The sequence below is a fragment of the Priceomyces carsonii genome (assembly GCF_900007245.1).
Source record: "Priceomyces carsonii strain CBS4050 genome assembly, scaffold: Debaryomyces_carsonii_scaffold_6, whole genome shotgun sequence".
In the NCBI taxonomy this organism is placed as follows: Eukaryota; Fungi; Ascomycota; class Pichiomycetes; order Serinales; family Debaryomycetaceae; genus Priceomyces; species Priceomyces carsonii.
The window spans coordinates 248,280-264,067 of record NW_026946679.1 but is presented as its reverse complement, the minus strand read 5'-3'; the positions used below and the strand labels follow the sequence as shown (position 1 = coordinate 264,067).

Here is a 15,788-nt window from a genome sequence, read left to right as displayed (position 1 = left end):
CGTCTTCCTCTTTAATCTTAACAAAGAAAACCAAATTTGATGATAGGGTGCGTCAACGTCTCTTACAGAGAAAAAGAGTCGAGTGGGTCTCACTTCCAAAGGCGTCAACTTTCCAAGCATCAAAGTTTTTATTTTGATGATAATATTTTGATTGTCTCATTTTCAGCGGAGACATATTCAAGTGGTTTCTTGGAAAACTACCATCGCATACTTGATAGAATGATCGGATTAAAGACCATTATTTCAAATCTTATGTCGGTCTGTTCAGGCTTAACTAACAACGGCAGCTTGCATACACTTCTATTTGCAATGTATTCAAGCACTCCTTTTGCTGAAAGTGTGCAAACAAGTTTTCCTTGAGACAACAGTATTTGAACAGACCACAGCATTTTGTCAAGCACAGCAATTTGTTAAATGGTTAAACTTTATGGTTTGTATAATGATATCACGACTGATATTTCTGAATAATTGGATGAGAGGACCAAATGCATTGGAAAATATTTGGACTGAGTTTATATCTCAATTAAGAGAAGAATTCAACTTAGTTCTTAATTGAAAGGTTCCCAAACCAACTCAGTTGCATAGAAGACATAATAAATCGCGACATTGGTTTTAGCCACGATTAGATTTGATACATGAACTCTATATCTTGGTGTGCCTATACGAAGATCTAGGAAGAAAGTTCTTGTACTTTCAATCAATCGAGTACGATATTTACAACCAAAAGCGTGACTTTCCTGTAGATCGATCATCTAAATTCGAAATCTGAGCATATAAAAATACTTTGAGTGTATCGCATTGCTGGCTTTCTTTATTGCGAATTTGAAATGGTTATCGGCCGAGCCTAACGCAGCATACCACATTAGCTCTAGCACAATTTTTACTAAACACGTTGAAGGCAAGTTTTTTATGGCTAAAGCTGTGATGCTCTTCTCGTCTCAAATTCACTAGGCTCAGCATCTCTTCGTCAACGTCTGCATTCTGACGACCACCCAGGTATACCACAACGGGTGCATCTTCTGCAAAATCTGATGAGCGGTGATCACATTTACTGCATATAACTTTTTAGGTGGATTTGTTGTGAGCCCCAATAATTGCTGCTTCTTATTTTGAGCTTTATCAGAAGTGGAGGGGATACTAACTATATAAACCAACTATGTAGAGACATTCTAAGTGTGTCTCTCTCTCTTATAAATAATTTCAGATGGTTGAGTGGAAACAAGAAGAAAAAGCGCAAATTGACGTGCTAATCAATGCTGTGAGGCATGGCGTGAGAACGCCGGTTTTGAGAACACCCGACTCAGTTGGTTTGAAGTATGAGGACATTTACTTTCCTTCCCAAGATGGTGTCCCTATCGAAGGTTGGTTTATTCCTGGCAAAGCTGACCGTTTGATTATATGTAATCACTTCTGGCCAGGTAACCGTTATGGCTACGCTGGACAATTGGAGGGGCTCGGTGGCTTTGGTGGTTTCGAAGTGAATTTCTTAAACTATTACAAGCACCTCCATGATGCTGGATACAGTATATTGACTTATGATTTCAGAAACCATGGCCTCAGCGGTGAAGGCAATGGTTCCACCTTTGCCTTGGGTTTTTTTGAGTACCGTGATGTTATCGGATCAATCCGCTACGCAAACTCAAGACCTGACACCAAAAATATGCAGAAAGCGCTTATGTCTATCTGTATGGGATGCAACTCCTCTATTATTGGTATGCACAAGCAGCCAGAGGAGTTCAAGGATATCAAATGTATGTTAGGGTTACAGCCAGTGTCAGCTCGGCCCTTCTTGACAAAATCAATTGGAGCTATGAATTTCAGCAAGCCTGTAGACGAAATTCTCGAGTACTTTGACAAAGAGCTTATTCTTGGCACAAGTAGAGGAATCGATGACTTGACTCCTATTCCTTATGCCAAAAGTGTCAAAGTTCCAACCAAGATCTTCCAGTTGCACCGGGATTACCGTTCTGATCCTAGTGATGTTCAAGCAATTTATGACGCCCTTGGTTGCAAAGACAAGGAGCTTTATTGGATTGAAGGCGAAACTGAACGTTTCACCGCCTATAATTACTTTGGAAAAGATCCTAAGCTTATGCTTGATTGGTTTGATCGTCACTTCGATTGAAAATGTGGCTATATTTGGTACGAAAGCACAGATCAGAAAATGTGAGGACCACTTGTTACAATATATGTATCAATAGGTGAGCTGTGTAATGTACCTGCATATGTTCGATGTTATGTATACAATACTTCAAGATCGTCCTGTTATGCAAGTACCATACTGTACAAGCTTTATACGAATGTCTTTAAAAATTTCTTTATGTCGATAACAAGACACTTACGTTTATGACAAGCAGCGTACTATGTATTAATGTCTGGAGCCCAGCTGTTTAAGAGTTATTAGCTGTAGGTATCTATTCTAAGGTATTGAGAAGCAAGATGTGACTACGTTGGGTGCTTAAACTGGGTGAAAGCATTCTTGAAATACAAAGATTGTGCATGTCCCTTAACATCTTCAAGCTAGCTGGAATTTACCTCTCAATCCTAGATACACCCTAGAATCAATGTTATTAAATTTATTCGGGGGTCTATAAAAAAACAATCAAGTTTAAAAGATTTTGGATGTTCTTTTGTTTCCTGTACTTTCTCTGAATAAACACTTGCTTTAAATCAAAAAGTGAAGCTTTGTTCCAAAATTTTTTTTTTTTTGCATCGTTCAGAAGCTCCGTAGTTCGTAAAACTACAATGTTTTTTCCTTCTTACATACGTCGTATGGTCTTCACTCCGTGTCATATGAAGTAAGACTTTTAATTTGCTATCCACTTAGTTGGGTCAAAGGAAGTCTGTATATTTGAGAGATGGAGTCATTGATAAGGATTGTACTTTAGAATACCGCAAAGTTGATACTGAAGCTAAATAGGGCCGAAATAGCCTTAAAAATATGTCCCCTCCGATAACAGGAAAAGTCAGTCACAGAGTGTAACTTCGCGCAATATTGTCTGATTATCCACAATATAGAATATTAACTTCAGATTCAGAAAACACTATAATTTATACATGTACTTGGACCAGTTTTGGTAGCCACTATGGAGCTAGATATCGAAGAATATAAAGCACTCACGTCAACTCTACTGGCTTTCTATAACTTTAACAAATATGAATATGAACAAATTATCAAGCCTCGTAAGATCAAATTAGCATCATTATCAGAAGAAGAATTAGCATTACTACCTTGGTATCCAAAGTACATAGAGGATCTCCAAATATGCATAGATTATAACGATCAGTTTACAAAAACTTTGGCCTTAACAATTTCACAAGATTGGGGCGTGCATCCAAATCCTGCTGAGTGGGCTCCATGCTCTGCTACAGAGTTTGATAAAGTGAGATCAACGCTATTGCAACTCTCTCGTGAGTGGAGCTCTGATGGTGAAATAGAGCGTAATATATCGTACAATAAAATTATAGAAGAATTGAATACTCTTTTCCCTGAACTCTTAACAAGGCCAGATGTGAAGGTCTTGGTTCCAGGTTGTGGCCTAGGTAGGCTTGTTTTAGAATTCGTGAAGGAGGGATATTCATGCCAGGGAAATGAGTTCAGTTACCACATGCTATTAACATCCAACTTTATTTTGAATCATTGCAAGTATGCACATAGCTATTCGATTTTTCCTTATCTCCATAAATCGTCACACTTGCTTAAGAGGGCAAATCAAATTCGGCCAGTAACAATTCCAGACGTGAATCCGACGAGTATTCACGAATTATCCGAGAAGAATCCTCAAATACCCTATGATGATTTAATGTCAATAGCATCCGGTTCTTTTACCGATTTGTATGGTCCACCCGATTTGAATATCAGCGACACGTATTCAAAAGATCCAATTGCTAGTGAATTTAGGCTCCAGCATATTAATAGTTTCGATGTGATCGTTACTTGCTTTTTTATTGACACGGCTTCTAATATCATTGATTACCTCAAGACAATTAAGCATTGCTTGAAATCAAATGGTTACTGGATAAACTTTGGGCCACTACTTTGGCACTTTGAAGATGATTTTAATGTATCATACTCTCATAAAAAGCTCACAAAGGATTCACCACCTATAAAAGTTCCTACAACAATGAAGGGACTCGAACTATCGAGAGAAGATCTTATTGATCTTATTAACAAAATGGGTTTCAGATTTGAAAAGCATGAGTCCAACATTGAATCAACTTATAGTGGTGATATAAGATCCCTTGGAGGGTATATTTATAAGTGTGAGTTTTGGGTTTGTCGTAGTGTAGATATAGAGCAATGACACATTATTACCTTTTTTGAATCATATTAATATCATGTCGATCTACTAACTTGGGAATAACCCTATCAATGAGGTCGTGTGCGTAGCAACTGTAAAGATTTATGATAAAGAATTTATGACCTAGAAAGGAGGCCAAATATAAATTCACAAGTTTCTTCTTTAGAAAACACTCCAAAGAGCTTAACATTGGGATTAAGAAGTGATTTTAAGTGCATCGGACGACGGTAATTGATTATATAATGAGCTTTCCCAATCCTGCTACTTCTGTCAAATTAGTCTTATTAGGGGAAGCGGCAGTCGGTAAGTCGTCCTTAGTATTACGCTTTGTTAGTAATGATTTCCAGGAGAACAAAGAACCTACAATAGGAGCGGCATTCTTAACGCAGAAATGTACGATCGGTGACCGTACCATCAAGTATGAGATCTGGGATACTGCAGGTCAGGAGAGATTTGCTTCTTTAGCACCAATGTATTATAGAAACGCTCAAGCGGCATTAGTTGTTTATGATATTACAAAACCTGCATCATTTATAAAAGCAAGACACTGGGTAAAGGAGTTGCATGAACAAGCATCCAAAGATATAACAATCGCATTAGTGGGAAATAAGTATGATTTAGTCGAGGATGATAATGATGGTGAGGACAGTTTACGGAAGGTTAGTATTGAAGAGGGTAAGAGCTTGGCAGATGAAGAGGGTTTGCTATTTTTCGAAACGAGTGCTAAAACTTCCTATAATGTCAATGAGGTGTTTATTGGCATAGGTAATAAGATTCCCGATAATACCAAGAATTCGAATTCCAATCAACAAGGTCCAGGAAACGAAGCAAGTAGAGAGGGCCGTATTGACTTGAGCTCCAATTCAAATGGCTCTGCAAGAGGCGGTGATTGTGCTTGTTGAGAAAAGATGATGCTCTTTCTTTTAAGGCATTTATATTGTGAGTTTTATACGTATATTATATATTTTTATATCTTTAATCCTGTTTTTGCTTTTGTTATCAAGTTTTCTTTCCTTATCTTATTTGTAGTGAAATGTTTGAAATTATTTACTTCTTTGCCATTCATGCGTACATTTAGGTTCCCATCTGTTAACTCTCGAATATCTGAAATATCGAGTATTTTTTCTGTAGCCAGAAAATAACTAAAAGATCTTAGAAAAACTTACTCAATGTCGTTCAAGATCAGAGTAGCTTACATCCCTGAACATTTCTCGACTCCTTTATTTCTTGCTGAAAAGCAGGAATATTACAAGTCGAAAGGTCTAGAAATTGAGTTTATTCCGGTTCTTGAAGGAACGGGTCGCTTAATCAAATTGTTAAATGATAACGAAGTTGATATCGCTATCGGATTGACTGAAGGATTTATCGCAGATATTGCTAAGGGAAATGAAGCTTACAAAGTCGTCGGATCTTACGTAACCTCGCCCTTATGTTGGGCCATCAGTACCGGATACAATAGAGATAAGATTAATAAACCAGAGGATTTGGCAGGTGATCGCATTGGTGTCTCTAGGATTGGATCTGGCTCTTATATTATGAGTTTCGTTTTGGGACTTCAATTGAAGCTTCCTGAGCCTTATTTCAGTGATTTTCCGGTCTTATCCAACTTTAAGAACTTGAGAGATTCAGTTAATCGTAAGTTGTCCGATGATTTAAATAGTGACGCCTTCATGTGGGAGTATTTTACTTCAAAGAAATATTATGATAACAAAGAGATCAAGAAAATAGGTGAGATCTATACACCTTGGCCATCGTGGGTTATTGCTGCTAAGCGTGAAATCTTAGACCTGAACATAGCAGAAGTCAAGAGCTTCTTGGAGTCAATTAGAAAAGGTATGAAGTTTTTCCTTGAAAATAAAGATGCGTCTGTTAGCCACATCGCTACAAATTTAGATTATACTGAAGAAGATGCTCAAGAATGGTTGAAGACAGTGAAGTTCAATGAATCTGTAGGTGAGACGGAAATCGATTGGAAATCAGTTGTCGAAAATACTGCAGATGTCTTGAAAAAGGCTGGCGTGTTGACTGATGATGACAATACCATCCAAAAAAGATTGGAAAAAGGAGTTGTCAAGGTATTATAGATCAGAATCGCATGTCGCCGAGCAAATACTTTAGAGATACCACAACATGTTATCTTTCTCATACTTTTCTTATAATTTAGTATCTTTGCGGAATGTTTTGTCTTGAAAAAGCTCCTTCTTTTTTGTTGTATTAAGCTTTGTATAGAAAATTGTAGAAAAAATAAAATTAGCTTACGCTTTTTTAAAGTTGCCTCAAATTAGGTTACAAAGCAAAGTGTTCAAGCTCAAAAAACTTTTTACGCTCTGCATTCCACAGGTGATGAAAGAGCCTCTGGTTTCTATTCCTCTCAATGTTCAAAGAGATAACTTCGCGAAGCTAAACTCGTTGGAATTAGACAGAATTTCAGAAGGGTTAAATTACCCTGATGAATCAGAATGGTCCATCAAAATAGCTTGCAGCGATCGCAACGTTGATCGTAATAGATATACGAATGTATTTCCATGGGATAAAACACGGGTGAAGTTACCCGTAATAAATGGTGGATCTGATTATATCAATGCGTCGTACATTAGTGTTAATGATGAAAAACCAAGCTACATTCTGACACAGGGTCCCCTTGTCAGAACAGTGCATCATTTTTGGGCCATGTGCTTCTCTGAGTCAGAGAAGCAAAAGAATGATGTTGTTATAATCGCAATGGTGACTCCTTTGGTCGAGCTGAACGTCACTAAATGCAACAGATACTGGCCAATCAATGATAACGAAGAATTGGATTTTACAGAAAATTTGAAGAAAGATTCGATCGATTTGCCTGGCTTAAGCATTAAGCAAATTTCATCCACCTATAATAGTGATGTGGACTACTTAGTGACGATACTTGAGTTGAAATCGGGAGATAAAGTCAAAACAGTTTATCATTATTACTACTTCAAATGGGCTGATTCTAAAGTTCCCTCATCTGTTCTTCCTTTAGTTTCATTATCTAAAGAAATTGCTCAAATAAAGTTGAGCGTCTCAAATACGCCCATTCCTATAGTACACTGTTCGGCTGGTGTCGGTCGTACTGGCACCCTAATAACATTAGATCAACTTCTTCACAATAAAACCCTTTACCGTTCTAAAGATCCTATAATGGAGATAGTTTCTCAGCTTCGATCAAGTAGAATGATGATGGTTCAGACGGTGTATCAGTTTAATTTCCTTTACGAAGTGTTAATGAATTATATAGAAAAGCAGTCTCTTCATAATTAGTGAATATTTATATATATCGCATTTTTTTATATTATATTGTTGCAAACTTTTAATAAATACCCTTTTTAAGAAAACGTTGTCGTTACTATTAAAGCAACTGATAGAAACAAAACGCATTGAAGATATCATGTTAGGAGCTTCTCTTTCGTTAAGCGTTATTAACAGTGAGGATACTTCCGAAGATAATAAAGAGAATATTTCGCCGCTGAAGCATGAAACTAAGAGTCCCAATATCGAAGAGAGAGCAGTGATCTCAAAAAAGAAAGCAATTTTTCAATTAGTTCACTTAAGGAATACAATTGATATTAGGATATTAGATTCATATGCCAGGAGCAGTGAACCTGAATTTAATCAAAAGCGTTTGACTGTTGAACTACAACATAAAAAGGATAAGATCAGCCTTTGCATAAATACAGAGGGGATGTATGAAAGCTTAGTTGCAATGAGCATGAGATACCACATCGTAGAGTCCCTGGATCACAGGAATGGCAACGAAGGAGTTCATATTTTTTGTAGCAAAATAGTGGCCAATCAATGGGAGGTTGATTTCCTGAGTGATGTTTCGAAACATTTTGAATCAGTCATTTGTGAATTTGTCACAAACCAGATAAAGCAATTGGGGCTGCCGATATTTTCAGGCTCTTCAAGAACATGCTTGGGTCTCTCACGTAAGATAAAAGGATGCAGTATTTCACGCATACCATTTGGTACCGGTCTTGCCTTTCTTTTTGAAAATATTGCTAATTCTCTGGACCTTATTAGGGAGTTGTGCGAGTACAAGAGAAACCACGAAATCAAAGTTAATGATCAATTCTACTCTCGAATTTTATCCTTGGCTGATATCAAGAGGGCTAATGACGTGACATCAAATCGTGATATACATCTGGAGTCAACTCAAAAAAACAAGGTCATAATGCCGGTAACAACAATTTTAACTTTTCAACAAAGGGAGGTAAGTTGCTTGATTGGTTGTAAGGGACATAGGCTTGACTTCATCCGTGAGTCTACGAAATGTTGCATTAAGGTTCAATCTATAGATTCGGGAAGTGGTGTATCCATTTCATTACCTAGGAACAGTGTTCCTCAATCTGTTTCAGTTACTGGTCAGCCTAAGAATGTGCAACAGGCAGTTCAGCATATCCAATACTACATAAAGCGATTCAGAGAGAGTGGGTCTAAATTCATATAATTTCAAAAGTTGCAAAAAAGCTATGATAGATCTGGATATTTTGCGTAATTTTAGGACCGATTAGAACTTTCAGAACGTGTCCCAATTGGGTTTGTGAAACAAATTGAAAATTAAAAAAATTTTTTTTTTTTTCATTCACATAGTATTCTGTAATGAGAAGTTGAAATTTTTCATCTCATTAAATTTTTCTATCGAAAGTTAAAGACTTAAAAATGGCTGAAGGTGTTTTCCAAGGTGCTATTGGTATCGATTTAGGTACTACTTACTCATGTGTCGCTACGTATGACTCAGCAGTTGAGATTATTGCCAATGAGCAAGGTAACAGAGTTACTCCATCATTCGTTGCATTCACAGATGAAGAAAGATTAATAGGTGATGCTGCTAAAAACCAAGCTGCATTAAACCCAAAGAATACCGTTTTCGATGCTAAGCGTTTGATCGGACGTGCTTTCGATGATGAATCTGTGCAAAAGGATATCAAATCCTGGCCATTCAAAGTTGTTAACTCCAACGGTAACCCCCAAATTGAGGTGCAATATTTAGGTGAGACAAAGTCATTTTCTCCTCAAGAAATTTCTGCAATGGTCTTAACCAAGATGAAGGAAATTGCTGAAGCTAAGATCGGTAAGAAGGTTGAGAAAGCCGTCGTGACTGTTCCAGCTTATTTCAATGATGCTCAAAGACAATCTACCAAAGACGCCGGTGCTATTGCTGGTTTGAATGTCTTGCGTATCATCAACGAACCAACTGCCGCAGCCATTGCATACGGTTTAGGTGCTGGTAAATCTGAAAAGGAAAGATTTGTCTTGATTTTCGATTTGGGTGGTGGTACTTTCGATGTCTCATTATTGAACATTACTGGAGGTGTCTTCACTGTTAAGGCAACTGCTGGTGATACTCACTTGGGTGGTCAAGATTTTGATACCAATTTGTTGGATCACTTCAAAAATGAATTCAAGAAGAAAACTGGTTTAGATATCTCTAACGATTCTAGAGCTTTGAGAAGATTAAGAACTGCTTGTGAGCGTGCCAAGAGAACATTATCATCTGTTACTCAAACTACTGTTGAGGTTGACTCTTTGTTCGAGGGTGAGGACTTCTCTGCCAACATTACCAGAGCTAGATTCGAAGATATTAACTCTGCTTTATTTAAGTCTACTTTAGATCCGGTTGAACAAGTTTTGAAGGATGCTAAGGTTTCTAAGTCTAATGTTGACGAAGTTGTTTTGGTCGGTGGTTCTACCAGAATTCCAAAGATTCAAAAATTATTATCTGATTTCTTTGATGGTAAACAATTAGAAAAGTCAATCAACCCAGATGAAGCTGTCGCTTATGGTGCTGCTGTCCAAGGTGCCATCTTGACTGGTCAATCTACATCTGAAGACACCAAAGATTTATTGTTATTAGATGTCATTCCATTGTCATTAGGTGTTGCTATGCAAGGTAATGTCTTTGCTCCTGTTGTTCCAAGAAACACTACTGTTCCAACTATCAAGAGAAGGACTTTCACTACCGTCGCAGACCATCAAACTACGGTTCAATTCCCAGTTTACCAAGGTGAACGTGTCAACTGTACTGAAAACACCTTGTTGGGTGAGTTTGACTTGAAGAATATCCCACCAATGCAAGCTGGTGAGCCAGTATTGGAAGCAATCTTCGAAGTTGATGCCAATGGTATCTTGAAGGTTACTGCCGTTGAAAAATCAACCGGCCGTTCTGCTAACATTACTATTTCTAACTCCATTGGTAGATTATCTTCTGACGAAATCGAGCAGATGATCTCAGATGCTGAGAAATTCAAGTCTTCAGATGATGCATTTGCCAAGAGACACGAACAAAAGCAAAAATTAGAGGCTTACGTTGCTTCTGTTGAATCTACTGTTACCGATCCAGTTTTGTCTGCTAAGTTGAAGAAATCAGCTAAGGACAAGATCGAATCTGCTTTGTCTGATGCTATGCAAGCTTTGGAAATCGAAGACTCCTCTGCTGATGACTACAGAAAGGCTGAGTTGGCTTTGAAGCGCGCTGTTACCAGAGGTATGGCTACTCGTTAAGTGTAATTAATAAATCAATACTTTGGTATATACAAAATTTTCATGTTTGTTTATTGAGTCCTGACTTTCAATAGATATCGTTATTTGTAGAAATATTCAATTTTTCATTACTGGGAATCCTCCAAAATATAATTTCCAAGTTTATCCATTTTTAAATTATCAGAACCTGACGATATAGCTTCAATAATTTTTTCATTTTTATTGACATCATCTTCGTCGTTTCGTTCAAAATCGTCTTCAAGATCTTCGTCATAGGAGTAGTCGTCTTCAGATTCGTCATCATATGAATTTTCGATGTCAATCTCAGAGTGATCACTTTGGTTGTCTGAGTCTTCCGAGTCATCATTGATTCTCATTTCTCTTACAGCACCTTCTAGATCTTTATCTTCCTTCTTGGTGAGCTTCTTTTTTGAGTATCCAGAAGCTTGGACTTCAACGTCTAACGTATTACTTCGATGAACATCTCTTTTGAAATTGGGGTATGCATATCTATAACCATCCCCATAACCATCCGTTTCATACATAGTGGAATCATGCTCAGGGACATACTTGAATCTTTTCTTGAAGTAAGACCTTATTCCATCTACATCTCTGTCGAAGTATCGCTTAGCATCAGTGTGTTCGATTGAGACACACTGAGGGAAATCAATGACAATGAACTTCAGACTATCCTTAACGTCTCCATCCTTCTCACATATAATGATATTAAACTCGTTAAAATCACAATGTATTAAACCGTGATTAGCTAGCTCTACAATAAAACGCATTAAGTCAGAATATAACTTTTTATAACAGCTGCTCTCGCGTAGTTGCTTCATGGGTACTCCTTTAATCCACTCCATTAATACACAATGCCTAGAATAGTCAAAGGGCTCTGGAACGGAAAAGCCGTGCTCATAAAGTACAGTCATGAATTGATATTCCTTATTAGCAGCTAATTTCGATAAGTACATCCAATTCGAAGAATGCTTACTTCTTAAATAATCACGGTTGTTTTTCACCGTACGGAACGACGTTCTTCCCAATCTATGTATCTTTAAGACTTTCTGAGTACCTGCCGTGTCGCTTACCGAATAAATATCGGATTCTTTACCTACTCCAATTTTAGTTCCCACTGAATACAAAGTCTCTCTTTTAAGCATAGACTTCAAAGCCAAAAAATCATATCCAGAAAAACCAAGCCTAAAACCGTCATATTTAGCGTTTCTAAGTCTAGATATAAGCTTAAGTTTGGCCAAGTCCCCAATAGCCCTATTTGTCCTTGCTGGTGACTTCAATCCGGATAATGAATGTATTAATTGTGTAGGAACTAACTCATGATTCTTGGTTCCTTGCTCAATAGACTGTAGCACCCTAAAGTCATCTTGTGTCAAATACCTTAGGTTAGTTGTATCAAGTTTCATTCTCTAACTCTTTGGGTAAATTTCTAGATTTAAAGAAAAATTTAGTTTTTTTCATCTCATCTCTTCACGCGATGTTTTGATAAAGTTTCAGTTTGTTTATCTCAAAGACAAAGCCCCAACGTAAGATACGACTCTGAATGGTTAAATCTAGATTCAAACGTCTAAATACCCACAGACGAAAGTGTGGAAGAAAGAGAAAATACGTTATTAAGGATGCAAATAAGCAATCGCGAGATACTTTTATATTGAATTTACGGAAGATCGGTGGATCCATTGATTCACTGTATACTGATCACACTAAGGGATCAAATTATTCGTGGACAAGAGTCGAGCCCTTAGCAGTGAGTCGCAGTCATGAAATAGACGAAAACAGGAGAAAGGTTCTTTCTTTGAGGCAGATTTGTGCTAGGGTAATAGCACACAATGCGAATAGTTTGGACTCTTCTTACTTCGAGTTTGCTTCACCACAGTGCTGGATCATTGTGTGGAGAGAAGTTTTGGCCCTCGATAAAGACAGCTTCCGAGTATTTTCAATGTTTGCATCCTATTGTACGTCTGAATCTGGATTTAGATCACACAGTATACCAAAGGTCATTGCTGATTATAGGAAATGTAAAGATGGTAGCAAATCGAAGGTATTGAGGCAAAAAGCTTTACACAGCAATCTTATTCCTAAGTTAGGGATTCATAGGATCGAAAATGTCTTTTCGAATGTCCTGATTCAAAGCTTCATCAAGACTCTTCATGGTCTTAGCTATCACCCTCTCGTGTTGCTTGACCTTTCTTTTGCAGCGAAATCAATGAGTAAAGACGAACTTATACTTATATTTAATTTACCCAATCTTGTTGCCCTAAATCTATCCAATAACCTGCATGTCGATGACCATTACATCCAATGCCTCGTTAGTAGCATCGAAAAAGACGATAAGTTGAGTAAACTTACAATTTTGAAAATTCAAAATTGTCCCAACGTCACCGAATCAGGAATTCGAAGACTTTTTGATTTAACACATGAAGACTGCATTAATAACTCATTGGCATTAATTTTGACTGATCATTATATGCTTGAACCAGAAACCCGCGTTTCTTATTGTGAAGATGTGTCTGATAATAAACAAATTCACGGAAGTAAATGGTTTTTGGTTCATCCTCAAAGCAGCGAAGGCAAATTGATGGCTAAGTTGCCTTTGGGATTATGTCTTCATATATTGTATAGGCTCTACCATAAGTGCGTTATCAAGAGACTGGGGGAGTTCTCATTTAATAGTACGAATTCTTGGAGGTATCTATACCTGATTCAGAGAAATATACTTCTAGACTTCATGTTCTTTAGCGAATCAGAAGATACGAACAAAAGTGTCGACAGAACTTGGGAAATGAGGTTGAGCTCACGGAATCAGAAAGACAACAAAGCATTTTGCTATATCATCAACAACAATTTAGACTCAAACGTAGACACCAACCACAGAGAAGTCGTCAATCAAGCAATTTCTTCAAATGACGATAAACTGAAAAGAAAAAAGCCAGTCATCAGAAATACAAATGCTAGACATTATTTTAAGTTCTAAATATATATAAACTGGCTCGATGATATATATATATATAGATTTGTAGTAGAAATGAGAATCTATCAGTTATACTTAGTTCGAAGAGAGACCTCGAGTGGCTCCACCTTTGAGAACACTCAACAAATCCTGGGCAGCGGAATGCATTCCACTCAGACCTCCTACTGCTGTATTCGTAGTATTTTCTCTTTTAATGATGGGTGATCTTGTTTCCTCATTGTCCTGTGGCCGAATGTTTTTGTTAGATTTACCATTACCATTGCCTAGTAAGCTTAAAAGATTTGCAGCTGCTGAAGTTGCATGTTGACGAGGCTCATTCTCACGAGAAACGGAAGATATGGATTCTCCAGCACTCGTTTTATCATCTTCAGGCTCTGAGTTTAAGGCTTTTCCACCATTTAATAATTGTAAAAGAGACTGCCCTGCAGACTGCTGAGTTGATACCTGTTCAGGCTTCTTATCTTTTTCAATACGAAATAAATTATCAAGTGATTCACCCGGCTTTAAAATTCTAAGCTTTGTTTTTTTTGGCTCTTCACGAGAGTCAACTGTTGTATTTATATCTGCGTCCTTATGATGATTGTTTTCAGGTTTGGATACTGTATGAGGCTCAGCGCTGATATGATCCAAATCATCGTCGCTATCAACATCAAAATTACGAAATGTGTTTCTGGTGTTTACGCCAAAATTTTCATACAGCTCATGAGGGTCTTCGAAAAGCTCAAAGTCATCAAAGTCATCAAAATTTTCATTGCTGTAATCACCAAAACTTTCAGCTTCCACTGAATTGTTTAAGGGTACTGGGACATCAACCTTGCTCTCTGATTTTGGCTCTTGATTCAAGATGCTTAATAAATCATTCGACGAGGCAGCACGCAGCTTGTCCTTCTTATCTTCATTGATTAGTTGTAGGAACAGTGCCGCTGGTTTCCTTTCACCTTGTAGCTCTAAAACTCCATTATCCCCATGTTCTGGCTTCTTAAGAAGAGTCACCTTCTTTCCTTTATCATATCCATTTCCAGACAGTTTTATAGATCCTTCAAGTTCATTTGAGGGTTGATGTGAAGCTCCATAGGCACTATTTAAGTCCTCTTTCAAGATCGTTGGTTCCTGTTTTTTACCAAATAAGTCGAGAAGCGTTTGGGCCTTTGAGCGGTTTTTTGCTGCCTCAGCTGAGCTCGATATTGTTGGACTATTTTGTGAAGCATTTTTCAAAGGCTTTCTATTCAATATAGATAAAATCTCTTTAGAATTTGTTTCGCTGGATCTTTTATTGAACTCAGAAGAAGGTTTCTTTAAACTCTCTGGGTTGGGTTGTTGATCGACATTATGTATGTCTCGCAAACCATTCTGAGAGCTTGTAAGAGGAATTGGACCTGGGTGTACTGGATGAAATGGAGGGTGAAATTGATTTCCAGGAAGAATGGAAAAGTTACCAAAACCACCGCCCCCAGATAAAGGTGGATTATAAAACTGAGGAATTTGATTATGCACATGCTGAGGGATATTCATTTGGATAAAGCCTTGAGATGCCGGTCCTGATGAAGCGGATGTCGAATCATGGCTATTGGGTATTGCACCTTGTAAAATATCTAATATCTCCCTGCCAGCATCCTTGCTCTCGTGCCTCTGTTTATTAATACCCAATAAGTCTTTCAATTTCCTTTCTGCATCTAGCATGAGCTCCTCTTCAGATAAAATACCTTTGTTCTTGTTGATCCACTTAATCAAGGGCTTGAGAACGGTAGCCACCACAAAATAATGATTTGGGTTTTGTCTCACTTTCTTTTGAATTGTTTTTATGTCATGCCATTGAATCTTCGATATTTCATTTCTGGCTAAAGGTTGAAAATCAAAGTCTTCCGGTACATTTTTAGCTAAATAAATCTTGTAACTTTTTCCTTTGATTGTTCTCTCAATGACATCATTTTGGTTGACGTAGTCACTGGCATCAAACCCAGTTTCTTCTTTAGCTTCTCGCAAGGCACACAGGGGATAGG

At 37.6% G+C, this 15,788-nt stretch overlaps 11 protein-coding genes across 11 annotated transcripts in view; 9 read left to right on the top strand and 2 right to left on the bottom strand.

The window, feature by feature from the left end:
* Positions 1-39: 39 nt before the first annotated feature.
* On the top strand, positions 40-360 carry PRCAT00005180001 (uncharacterized protein; the record flags this gene model as incomplete). The annotated part of the gene is made up of 1 exon (XM_062955235.1): positions 40-360. One exon carries the CDS (start codon positions 40-42, stop codon positions 358-360), a length of 321 nt encoding a protein of 106 aa, XP_062811857.1.
* An 844-nt stretch (positions 361-1,204) lies between these two features.
* Positions 1,205-2,125, top strand: PRCAT00005179001 (alpha/beta hydrolase family protein; the record flags this gene model as incomplete). The annotated part of the gene is made up of 1 exon (XM_062955234.1): positions 1,205-2,125. The coding sequence occupies one exon, from the start codon at positions 1,205-1,207 to the stop codon at positions 2,123-2,125; it is 921 nt and encodes a 306-aa protein (XP_062811856.1).
* A 961-nt stretch (positions 2,126-3,086) lies between these two features.
* PRCAT00005178001 (S-adenosylmethionine-dependent methyltransferase) lies at positions 3,087-4,304 on the top strand (the record flags this gene model as incomplete). The annotated part of the gene is made up of 1 exon (XM_062955230.1): positions 3,087-4,304. The coding sequence occupies one exon, from the start codon at positions 3,087-3,089 to the stop codon at positions 4,302-4,304; it is 1,218 nt and encodes a 405-aa protein (XP_062811855.1).
* Positions 4,305-4,543: 239 nt separating this feature from the next.
* Positions 4,544-5,203, top strand: VPS21 (Rab family GTPase; the record flags this gene model as incomplete). Its single annotated transcript, XM_062955229.1, has 1 exon — positions 4,544-5,203. One exon carries the CDS (start codon positions 4,544-4,546, stop codon positions 5,201-5,203), a length of 660 nt encoding a protein of 219 aa, XP_062811854.1.
* A 267-nt stretch (positions 5,204-5,470) lies between these two features.
* PRCAT00005176001 (uncharacterized protein) lies at positions 5,471-6,385 on the top strand (the record flags this gene model as incomplete). Its single annotated transcript, XM_062955228.1, has 1 exon — positions 5,471-6,385. The coding sequence occupies one exon, from the start codon at positions 5,471-5,473 to the stop codon at positions 6,383-6,385; it is 915 nt and encodes a 304-aa protein (XP_062811853.1).
* Positions 6,386-6,644: 259 nt separating this feature from the next.
* Positions 6,645-7,577, top strand: PTP1 (tyrosine protein phosphatase; the record flags this gene model as incomplete). The annotated part of the gene is made up of 1 exon (XM_062955227.1): positions 6,645-7,577. The coding sequence occupies one exon, from the start codon at positions 6,645-6,647 to the stop codon at positions 7,575-7,577; it is 933 nt and encodes a 310-aa protein (XP_062811852.1).
* A 127-nt stretch (positions 7,578-7,704) lies between these two features.
* Positions 7,705-8,766, top strand: PRCAT00005174001 (KH domain-containing protein; the record flags this gene model as incomplete). The annotated part of the gene is made up of 1 exon (XM_062955226.1): positions 7,705-8,766. The coding sequence occupies one exon, from the start codon at positions 7,705-7,707 to the stop codon at positions 8,764-8,766; it is 1,062 nt and encodes a 353-aa protein (XP_062811851.1).
* Positions 8,767-8,978: 212 nt separating this feature from the next.
* SSB1 (Hsp70 family ATPase) lies at positions 8,979-10,820 on the top strand (the record flags this gene model as incomplete). Its single annotated transcript, XM_062955225.1, has 1 exon — positions 8,979-10,820. The coding sequence occupies one exon, from the start codon at positions 8,979-8,981 to the stop codon at positions 10,818-10,820; it is 1,842 nt and encodes a 613-aa protein (XP_062811850.1).
* Positions 10,821-10,927: 107 nt separating this feature from the next.
* On the bottom strand, positions 10,928-12,223 carry RIO2 (protein kinase; the record flags this gene model as incomplete). Its single annotated transcript, XM_062955224.1, has 1 exon — positions 10,928-12,223. The coding sequence occupies one exon, from the start codon at positions 12,221-12,223 to the stop codon at positions 10,928-10,930; it is 1,296 nt and encodes a 431-aa protein (XP_062811849.1).
* Positions 12,224-12,360: 137 nt separating this feature from the next.
* On the top strand, positions 12,361-13,791 carry PRCAT00005171001 (uncharacterized protein; the record flags this gene model as incomplete). The annotated part of the gene is made up of 1 exon (XM_062955223.1): positions 12,361-13,791. One exon carries the CDS (start codon positions 12,361-12,363, stop codon positions 13,789-13,791), a length of 1,431 nt encoding a protein of 476 aa, XP_062811848.1.
* A 72-nt stretch (positions 13,792-13,863) lies between these two features.
* DCP2 (decapping enzyme complex catalytic subunit) overlaps positions 13,864-15,788 on the bottom strand; it is a gene marked incomplete at both ends in the record, with an annotated part of 2,410 nt that continues 485 nt past the window's right edge. Inside the window, one exon of the mRNA XM_062955222.1 lies at positions 13,864-15,764. Coding sequence (XP_062811847.1) covers positions 13,864-15,764 — 1,901 coding nt within the window. The remainder of the gene's footprint in view (positions 15,765-15,788) is intronic.